The sequence below is a fragment of the Tenrec ecaudatus genome, chromosome X, assembly GCF_050624435.1.
Source record: "Tenrec ecaudatus isolate mTenEca1 chromosome X, mTenEca1.hap1, whole genome shotgun sequence".
Lineage (NCBI taxonomy): Eukaryota > Metazoa > Chordata > Mammalia > Afrosoricida > Tenrecidae > Tenrec > Tenrec ecaudatus.
The window spans coordinates 10743148-10764212 of record NC_134548.1 but is presented as its reverse complement, the minus strand read 5'-3'; the positions used below and the strand labels follow the sequence as shown (position 1 = coordinate 10764212).

Below are 21065 nucleotides of genomic sequence, written 5' to 3'. Positions count from 1 at the left end.
GCTATACTGCAACCTGGCTGGTTTGTCCCTTCCCTGTGGCCCTTCTGTAAGGTGATGGGCTTTGGGTCTCCACTCCAGGCTCCCCCTCATTCACATTGATATTATTTGTTATTCTGGGTCTTTGATGCCTGATATCCGGTTCCATTGACACCTCATGATCTCACAGGCTGGTGAGCATCACAGAATACCAGGTTATTGGAAAAAAATGTTCTTGCATTGAAGGAGTACTTGAGTAGAGGCCCAATGTCCATCTGCTACCTTAATACTTAACATATAAATATATGGACATAGATCTATTTCCCTATCACTATATATAACTATATTCACATATGTACATACCTGTATTTAGTACTCTATAAATGTCCTTTGTTGAGGCTCAACATTTTATGGGATTAGAAAGTACAGGCCTTTGTGGGGTTTGATCAGGTGCAATGTAGCCAAGGAGGAATTACTGAGAACCGAATGAAGGTCAAATGTAATAGTGGGACAGGAGAAAAGTAAAAGGCAATATAGGATAGAACTATGAGACAAAAGACATTTATAGAAGTATAAATGTAGGCATGTATATATGTAAATATATTAATATATAACGATGGGGAAATAGGTCTATGTATATATATTTATATGTTAAGTATTAAGGTAGAAGATAAGTATTAAGGTAGGAGACTGACATTAGGCCTCTACTCAAGTCCTCCTTCAATGCAAGAGCACACTGTTCTAATAACCTGGCATTCTATGATGCTCACCTTCCCAACACAATTGCTGAGGACAAAATGGGTGCCAAAGGCAATGTGGTAAAGAAATCTGATGGTGCCTGTCTATTAAAGAATATAGCATCTGGAGTCTTAAAGGGTTGAAGATAAACAAGTGGCCATCTAGCTGGGAAGCAACAAAGCCTGCATGGAAGAAGCACAGCAGCCTGTGTGAACATGAGGTGTCAACAGGATCAGGTATCAGGCATTAAAGACCCCAAACAAACTATCCTATCGATGCAAATGAGGGGGGCCAGAGTGGAGATCCAAAGTCCATCTCTAGATAATTGGACAGCCCCTCACAGAAGAATCACAGGAAAGGGTCACCAGGGTGAAGTATAGCACTGACAGAACATATAACATTCTTTTAGATCTTTAATGCTCCCCCCCGACCCCACTATCATGACCCCATTTCTAACTTACACATTTAGATAAACTAGAGCACATACATTAGTGCAGATGAGAGCTCTCAACACAAAGAATCCAGGACAGATGAACCCCTCAGGAACAGTAGGGGGAGCAGCAATACTAGGAGGGTAGAGGGAAGGTTGGGGGAGAAAGAGGGAAGCAATCACAATTATTGATGTTTTAACGCCCCTCTCCCCCAAATGAGTGATGACCAACAGAAACATGGGTGAAAGGAGACAGGGGATGATGTAAAATATGAAAATAATAATAATTTATAGTTCATAAAAGAATCATGAAGGGGGGAGGTGGAGGAGGGAAGAAGGGGGAAAAAAACAACTGACACCAAGGGCTCAAGTTGAAAGAAAATGTTTTGAAAAGATGACGGCAATATATGTACAAGTGTGCTTGATACAATGGGTGTATGGGTTGTTATAAGAGCTATAAAATCCCCCAATAGAATGATTTCTTAAAATAAAAAAAATAAAATAAAAAGAAAGCCAGGCTTTATTCCAGGCCAGAGGTTACAAGTTCTTAATGTGGAGTTTCTGCTATCTTCTTCCCATGGACACTGACAGGCTTACTCTGAAAGTACCACTGAGTGATCATACACACGGAGTATTGCAAGCCAAGGGAGTTGGATGGTGCTTACAGTTATTATTGGAGCGCCATCAATCCTGCCTACATGAGTGGCCTTTTTTGTCCAGTTCTTCTGGGGGCAGTACTATTGGCCCCAAATCCCCATCAGGAATCACATTGTTTGACTGTTGGTTAAGTTGCCAACAGACATTCCTCAATCAACACAATCCAAGGGCCTAAAAATCACCTCCCAGTGGCCAAGGGCAAGGCCAGCCTTTAGGGTAAGGTTAATTACTCATTACACGCCCTTTTTTATCTCTGTCTCATATCTTCTATAGCTTCTAGCCAGGATTATATTCTGCAAAGCAACATCTGTGTAAAGTCTTGTAATGGTTTCTCATCACATCCAAGGTAAATTCCAAGTTCCTTAACCAGGGTTGCAAGTTCTTCTATTCAATCCCTGCTTTTGTTCTCTGGCCTTCTTTCTCATTCACATTCCAGAATGATAACATCCAATCATTTGAAGAGATCTCCAGTTGGCAATTGTTTCTCTTTGAAGAACAATTTAGGAAAACTATGATCATAGCATCAGAGGTTTCCCAAAGGCCATAGCTACCTCCACCCAGAAGGTTAATGAACCGCAATGCTTGGTTGCTGTGACTGAGTCTTAAAATCCAGAGTCTCCAGTCCCCAGTCTCAAGGCTTTCATTGGGTGTGGAGGCAACCCGAACCAAGTAGCCAAACACGGTTGGGTTATGTGTTTGTCCAATCAAGTTCGAAAGGTCACTGATGTGGCTGTATTCAAAACTGATCAATCAGAAAAGAAGCAGAGCAGATACACCTGCAATAAAAAAAGAGTAATTCATCTCCTCAGTGGGACTAAAGAGGAAAGATGTAAAATGCAGCTTGAATTCAGATTCAAGACTTGGAGGGTCTCCTGCAGTCCATCCATAGGCTGAATGGAGAGAGGATGCAGTGTGTTCTCAGCAGGTTAATTTACAAGATAGTGTTGCCTTGCAACTTCATTAGCCGTTCATTAAATCAGCCCCCAAAGCCATGCAGCAAATTGCCTGCTAAGAGGGTACCAGTGCTTGTACATGGACTGTTACCCCAGAGAGAGCTGCCTGGGGCCCACTGAGAGCACCTAGTGGGCCTGCCTTCATCTGGGATGTTCAGATCCTTTCCAGTTGGCTGATCCTGACCTGGAAGCCCATTTTTATGATACTGGAGAGCCAAAAATGAAAAAAAAAATTAAAATCTGTCAGAGGCTTTCCTGAGATCAATACCGTAATTACATTTTAGCCCTTCCAGGTATTAATCTTCTAGTTTCTTTCAGAAAAGCAATTCCATTTTCCTAGTGTGGCTTCTCAGAAATAATGCTGCTTCTCCATCACTGTTTTACATTTTTCCTTCCCCTCCCCATGGGGAAAAGAAGGTAGGCCTTTTCTGGATCTCCCCTTTTGCTCCCATAGCCTTTTTCTAATAAATTGAGTTTTCATTGATTTTCTAAAAAGAGAATGGACAAAAAGATAAGAAGACTAACCCTGCAAACTCAAAGCTATTGTCATCAACTCAATTCTGACTCATAGCAGCCATAGCACACCTATGTAGGCTTTCCAAGGCTGTAAATCTTTATGGGGAGCAGGTAGGCTCATCTTTCTCCCTTGAAATATCTGGTGGGCTTGAACCACTGACTCTGTGGTTATTGGTCCAATGTTTACCTGCCAGTGCAACCAAAGCAACAAACCGACCAAACAAACAAACAAACAAACAAACAAACAAACAAACAAACTCCCTGCCATTGAGTTGATACCAACTCATAGAAACCCCATAGAACTGCCCCCAGTATATTTCTGAGACTGCAAATATTTTTGGAAGTAGAAAACCTTGTCTTTTCCCCCACACCAGTGCCACCAAGTCAGAGAGAGAGAGAGAGAGAGAGAGAGAGAGAGAGAGAGAGAGAGAGAGAGAGAGAGAGAGAGAGAGAAAGAGAGAGAGAGAGAGAATGGGCTCTTGTAAAGATATTTCCGAATGCTCATTGTGGATACAAATGGTTGGTCTGCGCTTTCTGACACAACTTAATTTCATTACTGAAAAATGTTACTTGGGCAGGAGCTTCTAAAAATAATGCCAATAATGTATGTTGAATATTTATTACGTGCCAATTACTGTTGTGAGCATTCCACACAAATGAACTAATGTAAACCTCATCAAAAGACAGTGAAGTTGGTACGATTTGACACATTAGGAGTCCAAGATCTGTGGAGTCTAGCACCTAGGCCAGAGGCTCATAGCTAGTATGTGGTAGAACCGAGGTCTGATCGCAGGCAGTGAGTGTCCTTCCAACATCTGCAGTACAAATCGCTAACTTGTATCTGCCAGAATTTTTCTCTACTATACTTTGGACTACGTGCCAGGAAGGCTGTAAAATATTAGACACAGTGTCCTTCAAAATGTCAAAGGATAGTGGGAGAAATTAATAAGAAAAAGAATAATTAAAAATCATATGACTCAAAGAAACACCTGCCTAAAAAGAAGAATAAGATGATTAATCTTCCCTCCCTCTGTGCCAATTCCCTTCTTATAGATTATGATGTTCCCCCCAAAGGAAATGTGAGAGTGTGAACCCCTGTACCTATAAATATTTCAATAAGGTCTAATTTTGTTAGATTAATGAGATCATAGTGGAATAGGGTGAATCCTAAATCCCTACACTCAGAGGCATTCTAGAAAAACATGAATTAAACACAGACCAATACATACGTGGGGAGAGAGCAATAAAGGAACACCCAGGAACAGCAAAAAACACCCAGGAACATTTAAAAATATGGCATGGAAAAATTATATAATAACAGCTACAATAAAGAAGTATGAAAAATACTGTGGAGGACGGGGGCAGGTAATAGTATCTATTCCATCATGATGGTTTCTGTTATTGGGGATGCAATCCAAAGGGGTGACTAATAATTCAAATTCTTCAGACAGATTGCCCAGGTTGGAACCTTGATTGTGACATGTTTGAGTTGCCTATTTGATAATCAAACTCACTCCTCTTGAGTTGATTCCAACTCACGGTGATCCTATTCTGGCAGGGTAGAAATGCCTCTATGGGTTTCCAAGACTGTGGCTTGTTATAGGAATAGCCTCATCTTTTCCCCTCAGAGTGAATGGTGGTCTCAAACTGCTGACCTTGTAGTTGGCAGCCCAACTCAAGGATTGCAAACTTCAGTATGGATTACAAGTCAGTGTAAAAAAGACCAAAATCCTAAGAGCTGGACCAATTGGTAACATCATGCTAAATGAAGAAAAGATGTAGTTGTCAAAGATTTTGTCTTGCTTGGATTCACAATCAATGCTCATGGAAGCAGCAGTCAACAGATCAAATGATGCATTGCATTAGGTACATCTGCTGTTCAGGACCTCTTTAACATGTCAAGGAAAATGGATGTTACTTTTAGGACTAAGATTTGCCTAACTCAAGCCATGGTATTTTCAGTCGTCTCATATGCATGTGAAAGCTAGATATTGAATAAGGAAGACAGAAGAGAAATTGATGCATTTAAATTATGAGGGGGTATCCTCTCCCAAGAAAAAAACAAAACAAAACACAGAAAAAAACACCTCTTGGCAGAACTTTTATAGTGTGATTTTTTCCCCACCAAGTGAGCATCAAGCAACTTGCTCTGAGTTATCGCATTCAGTGGTGTCGCATGGGAAGATTCTCTCTGGTCACAATGAATTTTTTGTGCGAAAGCAGTTTCTCTTGAATCGTATTCCTTGTGATGGCTGAGTTAAGAGAACAGCATGAAGCTGTGAAATTTTGTTTCCTGCTTGGGAAAAATGCTGCAGAAACTGTTGTGGTGTTGAACACAGCTTACAAGGACAGCACTATGGGATACACTCAAGTCTATGAGTTGTTTTCTCATTTCAAAAAAAGGTGAAATGTCAATTGATGACAAACCTCATTCTGGGTGCTGTCAACTTCCTGGAGGAGAAAAATTCTGTGTACTTGTGCTCAAAGATGGACTACAGACCAGTGAAGAGATGGGGGAAGTTATCTGGTTCTTGGAGTTCAGTTCATTGAATTTTAACACAAGATTTGAGAATGAGAAGGGTCGCTTAGAAATTTGTGCCTTGGGTTCTGACTGAACAAGAAAAACAGTGTCAAGTGGAAACATGTCCTGCTTTGAAAGAACATTTCCAAAGTGATCCAGGACCCAGACATTTTTCCAAGGTCATTACTGGTGATGATATATAGTACTATTCCTATGACCCTGAAAGCGAACATTAATCAAGCCAGTGGAAGATGCCATTGCCATGTCATCTTGCCCTCCAAAAGCCCGTCCAGTGAAATCAAAGATCAGGATGATGTTCATTTGTTTTTCTTTATATGAAGGTGATAGTGCATTTGGAGTTCCTTTCACCAGGTCAGACTGTTAATCAAGCTTTCTCTTTAGAGGTTCTGAAAAGATTGCATAATTGTGTGCAACAAAAAAGCCCTGATTGGTGGCAGACAGGACTGGTTGTGCCACCACAGCAATGCATCTGCCCACACAGCCATCACAGTATGCCAGTTTTGGGCAAAAAAACAGCATGCCTCTTTTGCCCCACACACCTTACTCCCCTGACCTTGCTCTGTTCAACTTTTTTTTTTGTTTCTGAGAATGAAGAGGGATATGAAAGGACAGCGATTTGATGACTTAGAAGAGGTGAGGAAAAAAGCGAGGGAGGTGCTGTCAGCCATCCAAACAGATGAGTTTGAAAAATGTTTCCAAGAAGGGAATCAAGATTTGACAAACGTATTAAGTGTAATGGAGAATACTTTGAAGGTGATAAGACAGTTTTGTAAAACATTTTAAATGCATAGTTTTGAAAAAAAATTATGGTTCTCTTGGGGTCCCCTCTCATACGGTGCTGGTGGAGAATAGTGAAAGCACCACCAAAATAACAAGGAAATCTGTCTCAGAAGGACACCCAGAATGCTCCTGAGAGGCAAGAAGGGCTATATTGGTCTCACATACTTTCTCAAGAGACCAGTCCCTGGAGAAAAACATCTTGCTTGGTAAAGAAGAGGGGCTGTGAAAAAGAGGAAGGCCCTCAAGAAGATGGATGGCCTCAATGGCTGTCCCAGCGGGCTCCTAGATAAAAACAATTGTGAGGATAACACAGAACCCAAGCAGTGTTCTGCTCTATTGTACATAGGGTCACAATGAATCAGAACCAACTCAGTGGCATCTAATCACCACCACCACCCTTGGTAAATGACTTAACCTCTATGCCCCATGATTTTTAAGAAGTCATTGTCAGACATGGTTGACATTCATGGTTTCATTTCATTCTCACAACCGTTCTCAAAGGTGGCGCAATGGACAAAAGGTCATCATCTCAGTTGTACACGCATTGCCTACAGCCACTATCTAGATGGCTGGACCCACTCCTGTGAAACTGAGTCACCTTAACTGGGCTGTGATTCAGTTTCCTCATCCATCAACTGACCAGGGTGATGATGCTGCTGGTTATTGTGCACTGAAGACATAGTCCTTTGCCAGGCTCTCCTCTGGGATTTTGTGAGTTCAGAAGCTGGGATTCTGTGAGCAAATTTGCCAAAGGCAACATTCATGTGCTCACAGGAAGTTGTGGCAGATTTTAGGTGGAGGAAGTTTGTAAATGGGACTGGTGCTACACCAACATTAGGTACATAAAAGCAAAAGTCCTTCTGATAACATTTTCCCACTGGGCCTGGTTATGCCTATTTAAACTTTTTGAGAATGTATGGTATTTTAATCGAGAAACTTTTCCTTTCTGTAAGAAGTCAGAGTGAAATAATAATAATAATAATTAATAATAATAATAATAAACCTCATTGTACCTCTTTACCAAGGAAGCTTATTTCAACTGCTTCCAGGCATGGTCATGTCACTTTCAATTAGACTGTTTGCGATTTAAATGATGAGTTTAGAATTACAATGGTTATGGCAGACTCCAGTGGGAATAACCATACAGGACTAAATGCCATCTTTTGTGAAAGAAAACATGACTAATTAGAAGAACAGTGAAAGAGAGGTGAGAACTAATATTTATTCAGTACCCATTAAGTAGCAAATACTGAAACTTTAATTCTAACTCATTATTGTATAAATTAAGTAATAGTACATTTTATAAGAAACTCAGCTCGGAGCCAGTAAATCTATGTCCAAGGACACTCACAAATATGAGCCAGAGGGGAAATCTGAACTCTGACCAGATTCCAAAAAACCAGACCACATCCTTCCCAGAAATGGCAAATTATCACGTGAAGGTAGAAAATGTAAAGGATATAAATTTCTTTAATGCCTTAGAAGAGCTTGTATTGGAACCAAGTTTCCCATTAACTGACATATTTTCCAAGCATATACTATATCTATGGTGCATGCCAAGCATGGGGATATAAAGATAAAGAAGTTTAAGTGTCCTTTCTCAAATGAAAAAATCAGCTAGCTAGGAATTGACTTCGGAGCCTGGAAGTTAGAGTATACATAGGCTGCAGTCCTTGAGCAATTTGTTGTACCCCCTAAGAACCTGAGGGAAAATTTTATCTAGACAATTTTTAAATCATATTATTAGGGGCTAATACAACTCTTATCACAATCCATATAGACATCAATTATGTCCAGCACATTCATAAATATGTTGCCATCATCATTCTCAAAACACCTGCTTTCTGCTTGAGCCCTTGGCATCTGCTCCTCGTTTTCCCCTCCCTCCCCGCTCCCCTTCCCCCTTCCCCCTGAACCCTTGATAATTTATAAATTATCCAAGGTCTCCCTCACCCACTTATCCGCTGACCCTCCACTGGGGAGGAGGTTATATGTAGACTTTGTAATCTGTCCCCCCTTTCTCCTTCACCTAAGGGGAATGGACAAGTCTTTAACAATAAAGTACTAGGCATTGGAAGAGTGTGTGGATTTGGTGACATTTGAAGATCCCATTCAGGCTCATGATTAATGTGACAGGGAAATGGTCATGTAGAGGGAAGGCTTGGGAGAAGACCCTGTATGAAGAAAGAAGAGAACCCCCTCACTCCCAGTTCTAAGAGTTCTCCACATGGATGCCCCACCTAGCACGATGAAAATATGCTATTGCAAAAACCAAACAGGAAAAAAAAACCAAGTGCCCTGCCTTCAGTCCGTCTTCATCTTTTCCTATCACTTACCTGCTTCAGAGACTGTGGACGATTGTTGTTGTTAGATGCTTTCATGTCCATTCCAACTCATAGCCACCCTATGTACACCAGAAAGAAACACTGTCCCATTCTGTGCTATTGTTCTTATGTGTAAGCCCCTTGTTGCAGCCACTGTGCCAGTTCATCTTGTCAAGGGACTTCCTCTTTCTTGCAGTCCCCCCACTTTACCAAGCACGGTGTCCTTCTCCAGGGACTGGTTTCTCCTGACAACATGTCCAGAGTAGCTGAGACAAAGTCTATCTATCCATGCTTTTAAGGAGCATTCTGACCATACTTCTTCCAAGACAGGTTTGTTTACGGCAGTCCATGGTACTTTCAATATTCTTCGCCAGCACCATAATTCAATGTACCAATTCTTCTTAGGTCTCCCCAGTTCAATGGACCATTAACAGAATCAAAAGCAAAGTTTATTAAAATGTTCAGGGAGTCATTTTATGTCCAGTCTTTCCACCCGTTTACAGTGTTTTAGTTGGAGATTTTAATGAAAAAGCAGTTGGAAAAGAGTTCCCCTTTCAGGAAAACCTGACCTCCCCATTGCCAAATATTCTCCTAAAACAGGGAACACAGGGGACAAAGAGTGAGAGTTAGAGATGTTTGATGATTTCCTTAGACAACATAGCATGTTTCCTAAAAAAAAAAATTCATGTTTGCAGGGACATCAGCTTCTTCAGAAGAACAAGTTTCCAAATCAAGAGGAGAGTATATTGCCAGTCTATCCTCCATCCTTCAAGGATAACATTGCCTAACATAGCTCACGAGAAGTCCTGCAATGGGATTTTTAAAACGCTTTGACCATAAAAATTTCTTTTTTTCTTTTTTAAAACAGTTTTATTGGCACTTCATCTACATGTCATACAATTCAATGGTTCAATCATATCAAGAAGAGTTAACTTCCTTCTTTTAGCTGTGTATTCTTAAAAAAAATCATTTTATTGGGGGCTCGTACATCTCATCACAATCCATACATCCATCCATTGTGTCAAGCACATGTGTACATTTGTTGCCATCATCATTCTGAAAACATTTTCTTTCTATTCAGCCCTTTTCCCCTCTCTCCCAACTCCCACCTCCATCACACCTAATAGATCACAGGACTCAGAGCCTCCAGTACCCCAAGACCAGAAGAACTAGATGGTGCTCAACTAGGACCACAGAAACTCCTGGACAGAGTGGATAAAATGTAGAACAAAATTTAAAATCACAAAAAGATCAGATTTACTACTGGTCTGATGGATACTGGTGGAGTCTTTAAGACTGGGCTGAAGAGACCCTTCAAACCTTGAACTGAACCCACGTGCTGAGATCACCTTTTAACTGCACAACAAACAGGACTACACAGTGAATAATAGCACCTAGGAGGAATGGGATCCTCAGAAAAAACAACCACAGGAGACCAAAAGGGCAGCATTTACCCCAAATAAACAAATCTCAGGAGGGGCACGCAAGATGGATGAATGGACACAGAGAATGCAAGGGGGGAGTGTGAAGAGTTCTTTGACATTAAAGGTATTGCAACCAATGTCACAAAACAAAATGGGTAAAAATTGTTGAATGGAAAGTTAGTTTGCTCTGTAACACAATTAGTTTGCTTTGTAACCCAATACACACATGAGGTAAATTACTCCAATCTCCTGTAGAATTAGAGGTTTTGAGAATATATTTTAGAAAATGCAATGAGAGTGCAATTTCTTGGCTGTTAATGAAATGGTACCTGCTTAAGTTTTGACAGCAATTTTCCTTTAGTTCTATCTGAGTCTCCTATGCACTCAATTAACTCCAAAATAAATATTAACTCTTGATTTATTCATTGGACAAATACTGTATTGATCTAAAACCTACTAAGTTCCAGGCATAAATCTAAGCCCTGGGAATAGACCAATAGAACAACAAACCAATGTTTTTACATTTCATACACAACTTCCCTTTAAATGTAGGTCTCTCTCTCTCTCTCTCTCTCTCTCTCTCTCTCTCTCTCTCTCTCTCTCTCTCTCTCTCTCTGAGAGTGAGACAGTAAACACACAAAAGCATCATTTGTCAAAAAGTAACAAATGCTATGAAAATATAATACAGGAATGGGAAATAGAGTATAATGGTAGCGAGGTGGTAGAGAGGCTTTAAATAGAGGGTGGTTATTGAGGTGGTTATCTGATAAGTCATTTATTTAAGCAGAGGCATGGGTGAAACAAGCAAGCCATGCATGTATGATTATGTAGTGCGGGAGTCAGCAATGGACAACCCATGGGCTAAATTCAAATCTTTCCTGCCACCAGCCTTTATAAATGAAAATTTTTTATTAAATACTTTTATTGGGGGCTCTTACATCTCTTATTACAATCCATACATTCATCCAGTGTATCAAGCACATTTACACATATGTTACTGTTATCATTTTCAAAGCATTCTCTTCCCACTTGAGCCCCTGATATCACCTCCCCATTTCTTTCCCCTCCCTCCCCCTTGATGTAAGATATAAAAATAGTCATCTATAAATGAAATTTTATTGGCACACAGCCGTGCTCATTTGTTTCTGTGCTGACTATGGTGGCAGAGACCAAAATGGCTCACAAAACCTAAAGCATTTGCTACATGAACTTGTACAGAAACTTAGCAGTGCTGTGAGGAAAGACCAGACAATCTGCTCCCATGTAAATGACAGCCAAGAAGACTCTATGGAACAGTTCTATTCTACAGCTTCGAGGCTTGCCGTGAGTCAGGATGGATTCAACGCCATCAGGTTTGGGTTTGGATTTACCTTCCTCTCATCTTTTCCCCCTTCTTCCTCCTTTTCTAAACCTTTCCTTTCAGGAGGCAGAGGTAGTTTTAGAAATGATGAGCTCTCAGATTTGATGAGGCCTTGATTAGTTTTGAGCCTGGTACAGGCAGGGCCTCCCAGTCCTTTGGTTTCCATCTGTTTTGACACCTCTGGAGCCTCTGATGTGACTTCAGCCTGCATGAGGACTGAGCAAGCAGGGCATCTCTGAAACGGCTGGACCAGGCCGGTACAGGCTGCTTGAAGAGCACCTGAAGGGCCACGCTCCTCACTGAAGTCACAGCCATGTATGTCATCACTTGGGCACATCTCTTAACAGTTTTTCCCCAAGTGGGCGAGACCACCACAGTGCAGGGGGAGGGGGCTGGAATGACCCACAGGAGCTTCAGAAGCAGATTACTATACTTTATCCTACATTACGAGCAATAATACAAACATTTTTAATTGCTAGTGGGGCACTGAGTAACTTTTTTGAAAAGGGCGTGGTAGACCAAATAAGTTTAGGTCAACCTATGGTCTCACACATCTCATGACCCTTGCCTGGGGAAGTGTATTCTCTGTGCTAAATGCACTAGCACCACAGTAGGCACAATGCATCTCTTTGTGCCAAAGCAACGGGGGATTCCTTGCTTTAAACATGGAAATAAATACTCTACGGTGAATTCTATTGGTCTTTTTTCATCCCTCGTGTCTTTCCAGCCATTCAGCGACAAAAATGGCTTCCAAAGCAACAATTCTTCTTAGGCATTTTCAACAGGCATATTTTGATGTTTACTGCATGTACCGAGATCTTTTGTCACCCTAAGGGTGAGCCCTGGCTTTTATTCTTTCCAGCTTTTGATTTTGCTAGATTGTGTGACTATAATGGAAGACTACAGGCTGAGGAGTTAGAGAACGGTGCTGATGATTTAGCTTCTACTCTAATGGTTGAACTTGGGAGGTTCTGTGTTGGTTGATCTCAAAGGGTGGGAATTAGCTCTTCATGCTCTGGCTACAATGGGCTGTTGTTGGTAGACATTGCAACATACTTATAGGTGGAAAGCAGTCATGAATGTGTGATAGAGTTATCTTTATTTCTACTTTGTGTTCAATGAAGGTAGATGCTCATATATCTATTCTTGAATCATTTAGATTGTGCTTTTTTTAAATAAAAAAAGAAGTAAAGAAATTTTACCTAAATTGGTGAAACTAAGAAAAAGTTGAAAACAGAGGTTGAAATATTTATGAAAGTCTATCTGGCAGACAGGTGACAGAAATTCAGCCCTCAAATTGGCTTCAAGCTTCAACTAGGAAATGCAAAACTCCTAAAAAGTATTCTGAATAGAATTTGTCCCCCTCCAAAGCTGTGAATCCTACGATATGAAATTTTGTGCTGTATTTTGCTTAGAATCTTATTTGCTATTAATGGAGTAAGTGAAATGTAAAATGATATACATTTAATATTTATTGGAAATGTCACTTTCTAGAAGTTGGCAGCTCTGTTCAGTAGGATAGAAGAGGAGCTTATGCTCTTGCTGTGTGGGAGCATTTAAAACAACAACAAACAAACACCAACTACAGCCAGTCTGTTTCTCAGAGTCTGTTGAGAATGTTATAGCCTTAAGCCTGACATCATCCCAGTGGGTTCTTAAAACCAAGGTGGAGGGATTGAAACATGTTTCTAAGATGAATCCTCAGTATTCATAATCTGAAGGTTGATGGTATTTCTAGGTTGGAGAAAATGTACAGACCTTTGCCAGATGGCTCAGTCTATATTCCTTCAGCAGTTTTTGCCAAGAGGTGGTAATGAGATTCACTGGACATTCAAGCTTTGGCAGGCATTTCGGGGCATGGGGGTGGGGGGTGAATGAGAAGCCAACCACCCTTTTGCGGATGCTCCCTATCTATTGGAAACAGAGGAGGCATGCTCTTCCTGAGAGCCACGGTTTCCCTCTTGAACTCTTTTCCTCAAAATACTGTCAAGAAGACCATTGTCCTCCATAAAACTCTCCAATACTATGGGGGAAATTCTTAGTTTCGCCTATGTATGCGGGGTTCTGTATGACATCCTGGTCCTATTGAAGTAGCCCTAGTCAATGTGTTCAAGGTTTCTTTCTCTAGAACATGGGCAGAGTTGTACCTGAATTGGGACAAAGCCAGGAGCGTCTCTTGCCTTCCACAATAACTTTGTCTACTTGAGTGATGGACAGATGCTGGTGCAGGTAAATCTCTTTTCAGCTTGCTCATGAGGGGACAGCAGAGATGCAGACTATTAATTTTGCCCTTGTAGCCATATATCCTAGGGGATGTATTATAGTTTGGGATTCTATGTCTATGGCTGTGATCCCATTTTGGAGGGAGCTATCTGTTACAGGGTTAAGGTGGAGCTAAATCCTGACCTTAGTAGACAGTGTGAACTTACCGTTGTTTCCTTGGGGGCATCTTTTTGACTATGTATTTTACTGGACGGCGGCAATTATGACACCATCCTGGATTTTCCTTGGGTGTATGGTAGGCGAAGAGGAACCCTGGTGGTGTAGTGGCAAAGCATTGGGTTGTTAACAGCAAGGTCAGCAGTTTGAAACCACCAACTGTTCTGTGGTAGCAAGATGGGGTCTTTTTCACTCATAACGGGCTTCAGCCACAGAACCCCACAGAGTCAGTTTTATCCTGTCCTTAGAGGGTCACTATGAATTGACATTGACTCGATGACAGTGAATTTGAAATTTGAATTTTTTGGTAGGCTAAAAAGCAAACCACACCTCAATCAAAGTATATAAGAGTCACCGGGAACACAGAGCAAAAAAAAAAAAATCCAGACTATCTGGAAGATCAAGCCCAAGATCTCTGTCTGAAGTGGTGGAAGTCACCGAGACAGGGTAGATTCACAGCACGGAGACTCAGGAGCAGCGTTGAGACTCTGGGGGCATCTCCACATCAGGCCTGAGACTCTGGAACTGTGGGATCAATCCACCAGGTGGGCTGGCTTCCTGGCCTGGGAAGGCAAAAGCTGACGGACCCCGTGGTTCAGAGACTGAGGACCAGAGAGAGACTTGGCTGTTGACTGAGGGGAGGGGTTGCTGTGGACCAATGACTGTCGCCTTACTGTATGCTGATCCTGACTTGTGGCAACCTATTAACGTCCCTAATAAAGTCCCTTAATTGTGAGTATGGTCTGGGACTTCTGTGGGGCCACTGCAACCAATGATCAAACTCGGTAGAGAAGCAGAGTGCCATGGGGGGGAATGATTGACGTCAGAATAAGGTAAGGAAGGAGGCCAGTGAAGGCATATCTGACCCCTGCCTCATGGCAACCAGGAAGCCAGAGGTCAGCTAGGGCCACCTCCATAGCCGTGTACTGCAGCAGCCGTCTGTAGAAACTGATGTGGTTCATTCATTGAACATGACCACGTCGCATAAGATGTCCCCTCCCAAGGGACCCCTGATACCCAGCCTCCAGGCTTTCTTTGGGATACCTGTCGGGTCAGGTTTTGTTTGAGAAGTGGTTTAGTGTTGAATTTACTGTTTTGTAGAGGGAGATAGAGACTCAAAAGGCACAAGGCAATTGGAGAATGCTGACCCTCATTTTCAAAGAAGCCCTGGTGGCAAAGTGGTTACATGTTGGCTGCTAACCACAAAATCAGCAGGGTGTTTTGTTTTTAAATCAGCAGTTTTAAACCACCAGTTGCTCCATGAGAGAAAGACAGGGTTTTCTACTGCCGTACAGAGCGACAGTTTTGGAAACCCACAGGGGCAGTTCTACCCTGTTCTACAGGGTTTACCCTCCTTTGCTTGGAACACTATGAGCATTCCTTCAGAAATATTGTTTCTTGAATGGCGATAAACACCTGGCAGTGATTTTGCCAAGGTTAGTCATCGTGAAATGTCATGCCAACTGGTACTATTCCATAGCACTTACTATTTTATTATTACCGATGGGCCCTGGCGACATAAGGTGTTATGTGTTAGGCTGCTAACTGCAAGGGCAACAGGTCGAATCCACGAGTTGCTTCTCTGAAGGAAGATGGGGTTTTCTGCTCTGGTAAAGATTTACAGCCTCAGAAACCCACGCGGGCACTTCTACTCTGTCCTCTGGAGTCATTTATGAGAGGGAATCACATTGATACTATGGTTGTCTAAATTCGAGGAGTGTGGGAGTAATCGTTATGGGAAGGAATGATTGTTGAGAACTGGCTTGCTAATCCAGAGGTCAGGGGTTCAAACCCACCAGAGGTTCCATATGAGAAAGGGCATGGCGAGATGCTCCCATAAAGCTCAGAAACACTGGGGCAGTTCTATACTAGTCTCTAGGGTCACTGTGAGTTAGAATCAACTTAGCAGGAAAATGAAACGTTGGTTATTGAGAACTTTCTATGTATGAGGCACTGTTAATAGCTTGCCCTGCATTTTTCTGTTATTTCTTTTAAAGATCTAGGGAGGAAGAAAAATCAGGTAGCGCACCCACTGTTGCTAAGTGTCAGAGCTAGTCTCTCTCCAGAAGTCATGGTCCTGGCAACTCTACAACCCATCTCTACTTAGAAAGGATTGGTGTTTCAATAGGCTGCTGCTGGTGGTGGTGGTGGCGGCGGCGGCATGCCATTGAGTCCATCGCAACTCATACCCTGTGTGACAGAGCAGAACTGTCCCATAGGGTTTCCTCGGTGGCGACCTTTCTAGGAGCACAGTGGCTGGGCTTTCTCTAAAGAGTTGCGGAGTGAGTTCAGTCTGCCGGCCATTCAGTTAGCAACTGCGTGTTTAACCACGATGGGACCAGGACGCCATGAACAGTTTTAAAAGGTCACCCACATTGACTCATGAATCCACATCTGCCTGAGAATAGTATAATGGATATCTTTCAGTGCAGAAGTTTCCAAGGGCTACCTAGACCTCCCTTGAGTTTGCAGAAGTTGTATATCATCTTGGAATACCATTCCAGACAAATTATGATGAGCAAGCAGATGGATGAATTGGTCTTTTACATTTCTTTTCACCTTGAGATTTTAGAATTCCTCAAAGCTCTTGAACCCTCCTCCATCTCATGTGAAGGAGCCACTGTCAGGTGTTACAATAGTCACCAATGCTTCCATGCCTCCATTTCCCTATTTCTCCGTTGGGATGTATATGCTTATAATATAATCGCTTTGTACATGCTTCAAATTTATGAGGAGAGCCGATACAAAACTCAAAGTTGTCCTGGTCTAAATTATTTATATTTCCATGCAAGCATGACAAACACTCTAGAGACACTCTGTGGCACACTTAGCTTTATTGAAATTGAACAAATACTTTTAATAACCCCTTTTACAGCACATGTAAAATTTAAATTTTTCATTATAATTTTACAGGTTGTCTTTTATCTGAGTAAGCAAAAATACTTCTTTTATTTTTTTCTTACTTAAAACACGTAGCCAGGATTCGAACCACGTAGCTGGTACCAAAAAGGCAACGGGTTATGAAAATCACAGTACAATTTTAAAATTCTTTCAGTTAGTCAAGGGTATTTAAAACGATAGTCACTTGGATTAGCAGTAGAAATCAGGGGTCAATCGGCATAGGACTAGTGGCGACACCTCACATGAGAAGCAGAAATGGGAAATGCAAGCTAATCTGAGCTACATCGTTCAGGACACACCATCTGCATAAATACTGTGGCCGAGAGGAGGCAACGGCGAAGTCACACTTACACACTTAAAAGTCACACACCTACAGAGCCAAAAATGAAAAGAAAGCAGGTGCTTTCAAACAAAATGGGCACTCTTACTTTTAAGAGAGTATGCTATTGAATCGATTGCACAGTTCACAAGTTTAACCTCAAAATTACTGCTAGGAACAAAGAAGAATTTTCAAATACACAACTACACAGACAGTATTGTAGAAATCTGTTCTTTGTCATTGGTGGTTGCTATTGTTTTCTGGAAAGTAGAAATACGTTATGATCCACGAGAGGGTTTCTCGGGTGAAACATGAACGACAGATATCAGAAAGAACCGTAGCTCAGGAGGCTTGTGTTAAAAAGGAGGCAGCATTTTCCTGAAAAAAAAAAATGGTTCTCAATTCGCTCACTGTTGGCTAGTCTCAATGGTCAGATGATAAGAATTCTCAGTTTGTGCGTGTGCATTTTTATAAGCTTACATTTCAGTACCAGAATAGGTCAAAACCAAACCAAATCAAAAGACAAATAGATCTCGAGACCTTGACCCTGCATATCATGTCTGAGGGATGCACTGTCTGAAAGAACAACATTAAACACTATGGAAGAGGATGATGCTCATGTGATTCTGCAACACCTCACTTTTGTGCAAACTTTTTTCTTCTCTGTCATGGTCTAGATAACTTTCTCTCTCTCTCTCTCTCTCTCTCTCTCTCTCTCTCTCTCTCTCTCTCTCTCTCTCTTTTCATGTTGGTGCAGGAAACCCACCCACATGATCCTCCCTCCACTTCCCTCCCCCAAACTTTTCCGCTGTCAAAGTGATAGAAAGACAATTTCACTGTGTATTTACAAGCACAACACTTAGGCAAGAAGGCCCCCAGGTGTGTAGGACACACTTATTTCTTGTGGACATCTTCATGCCGAATGATCTTATATGTGATCCAATAGAAGATGTTAAAAATGAGAAAGGCCAATGGGAAGGCAGCTCGAGATATTGTGTCAATTCGTTTTGCCCGGTCCACAAACTTCTTCTTGATGGCGTCGGCATCTTTAGGAGGAGGTGGCAGCGGGTTGGCAGGTGTGGTCTTGACAGTAGCCCCTTCTTTCACTTGGAGGCAGTGACCCATCCCATAACCACTGAAATTAAAGCGACTTTCCCGAGTGGTATCTTCCTCCTGGGGGAATAAAGACAGGAAGCACACTGGGTGTCACTCAAGTCAAATGGAAGATGCTGAGAACTTTTCAGAGGTAAAAGACTAAATCACAGTTACCTGGTTGCAGGGGGTGGGTGGGAGTGGAGCAGAGGTTTGGAGAGTGGGATGTTTGTTTGGTTTTTTTTCAAATTCAAATCTTATTAGTCATGGAACAGATACAGGTCATTACATTTTCAGCGCAGGAATGGTGACTTGTGGTCGTATTAATTAATCAACAAACCTACAGCACCTACGTATTAGTCATATTCAATACTGACTTTCCTGTAATCTAGCTTGTTAAGCCACAGCTTTGGATAGAGTCGTTTAAAGTCGGTGCTCCAAATGCCAACACAAAACTCAAAATCTATGATGATGAGCTTATGTTTACTCCCGCACCCACGCAACACTCATTCAGAACCCCTGCTGTGTGCCTGACACAAAATGGAACATTTCTAGGAATGTGGCCCATTTACAACCTGGCTCCTTACATTAACAGTGGCTTCAAAAGGGTCAATTAAAAATATGAGTGTCCATGTGTTAGCCTAAGGTTAGCCCCTAAGATCTATACAAAATTTCTCCTCTATTCTCCAAGTTTAATGTCCCTGATACATTATGGTATGGTATTAATTATTTAGTGTTTAATATTTCCACAATAGCTAATTTTTCTACTGTAGAATGTGATCCTTGATCCTATGGCTTGTTTGTCATCCCTAATGTCTTTAAACCTGCGTGTTTTTTACATGCTATCAATAGTATTTGGTGTTGATGACTTCTAGATGAATGACAAAAAGCTGATAAATCATAGGCATTCCTGGGGACAAAGAGCGAATAAGCTTGGTAGAGACAAATGTATGAGATTCTGCGTCTGCGATGGGGTGAAGAGAGGATCAAAATGAAGGGCTTGAAAAGGCGAGATTATTATTATTACATTTAAAATTATTTATAATTTTATAATAAAATTATTAAAATCTATGCCTATGTGGCCATCAATTAAGAAGTCCTGGTGGCAGAGTGGTTACAAGTCGGGTTGCTAAACTTAAGGTCAGCAGTTGGAAACCACCAGTCACTCCATGGGAGAAAGAGATTTCTACTCTGGTAGGGAGTTACAGTCTTGGAAACTCACAGGGGCAGTTCTACCCTGTCCTATACGGTTGCCGTGATTCAGCATCAACTCCAGGGCAGTGAGTTTGTTGGTTTGTTTTCAATCTAGCCATCAATTAAATCATGTTCTCCTCCAACTAGATTGTTGCCTTCTTTAATACTTCACAGACCCTTTGGAGTCACCAGAGGCACTGTCATCTTCCCTTGCCAGATCATCAATAATGGTTACTTTTCCCCCAAGAGCAGACAACTTGGTATTGCTTTTATTACATCAGTGTTTATTGTATGTCAGTAGTGTCTTCAACTAAATATACCAGGTAGACTGAACAACAGACTTATAGGATAATGTGAATGAGAGACCAACTGTAACCTAAAAATGGCACAAGAAAAGCAAATGATGTCCTGTCCATTGAAATGAAGTTTATAACTTCATAAGGAGATCTCCATAAAGAAAGTGAGAAGAGCTTTCAGTTCATTACAATTTACCATGTCTAAAAGGGGAAGTGGGAGAGCATGTGATCGAAAGAAACATACAAGGATTAGAGAAGACATGGTCAGATTCAACATGAACACTGGTAGTAGATGCAGGACCCAGAAAGGAGGCAAGATAGGCTTGGACCCGGTTCACTTAGCTAGATCAGTACCTGTTACCACTTCCCACTCTGAGAGGTATATGCTGCCTGCAAATGAAGTCAAGACTCCAAAAGTATTCTTGGACACATTGATTTATCACTAAATAGTACAGAGCCTTTCATGGGGGCATCACTACACATGGGTAAACGTGGCATTTTAAAAAATCGTTTTATCAGAGGCTCATACAACTCTTATCACAATCCATACATACGTCAATTGTGGAAAGCACATATGTACATTCATTGCCCTCATCATTCTCAAAACATTTGCTCTCCACTTAAGCCCTTGGCATCAGGTCCTCATTTTTCCTCTCCCTCCTCGCTCCTCCCTCTCTCATGATCCCTTGATAATTTATAAATTATTATTTTGTCCGATGTCTCCCTTCACCCACTTTTCTGTTGTCACATGTAGATCCTTGTAATCGGTTCCCTCTTTCCAACCCACTCTCCCTCTACCTTCCCATTATCGCCACCCACACCCCTGGTCCTGAAGGTATCACCCGCCCTGGATTCCCTCTGTTTCCTGTTCCTATCTGTACCAGTGTACTAACCATAGCATTGTAACCTGGAAATTTCTTGGAAGAACCTAACCTGGAGAGGGAGAGCCAGTGGCAATGATTGATTGCCAAATATCCCATGACACTCTAATGTGTAGATCTGATCTCTAGGAAGATTACTCTAGAAAATGAAGGGCTCATTTGCTTGATGCATTAATGGTTCTGACTAAGGAATGCACCTAGTGCTACCAATAAAGGACACTAATTACGCCCTTCAGTGAACTG

At 41.6% G+C, this 21065-nt stretch overlaps 1 protein-coding gene across 2 annotated transcripts in view; it reads right to left on the bottom strand.

Annotated features, from left to right (window-relative positions):
* Positions 1–18253: 18253 nt before the first annotated feature.
* Positions 18254–21065, bottom strand: part of GLRA2 (glycine receptor alpha 2) — a 228217-nt gene continuing 225405 nt past the window's right edge. For both annotated transcript variants that reach the window (XM_075539272.1, XM_075539271.1), the window contains exon 9: positions 18254–18532. In XM_075539272.1, the coding sequence (XP_075395387.1) occupies positions 18254–18532 (279 nt within the window). The remainder of the gene's footprint in view (positions 18533–21065) is intronic.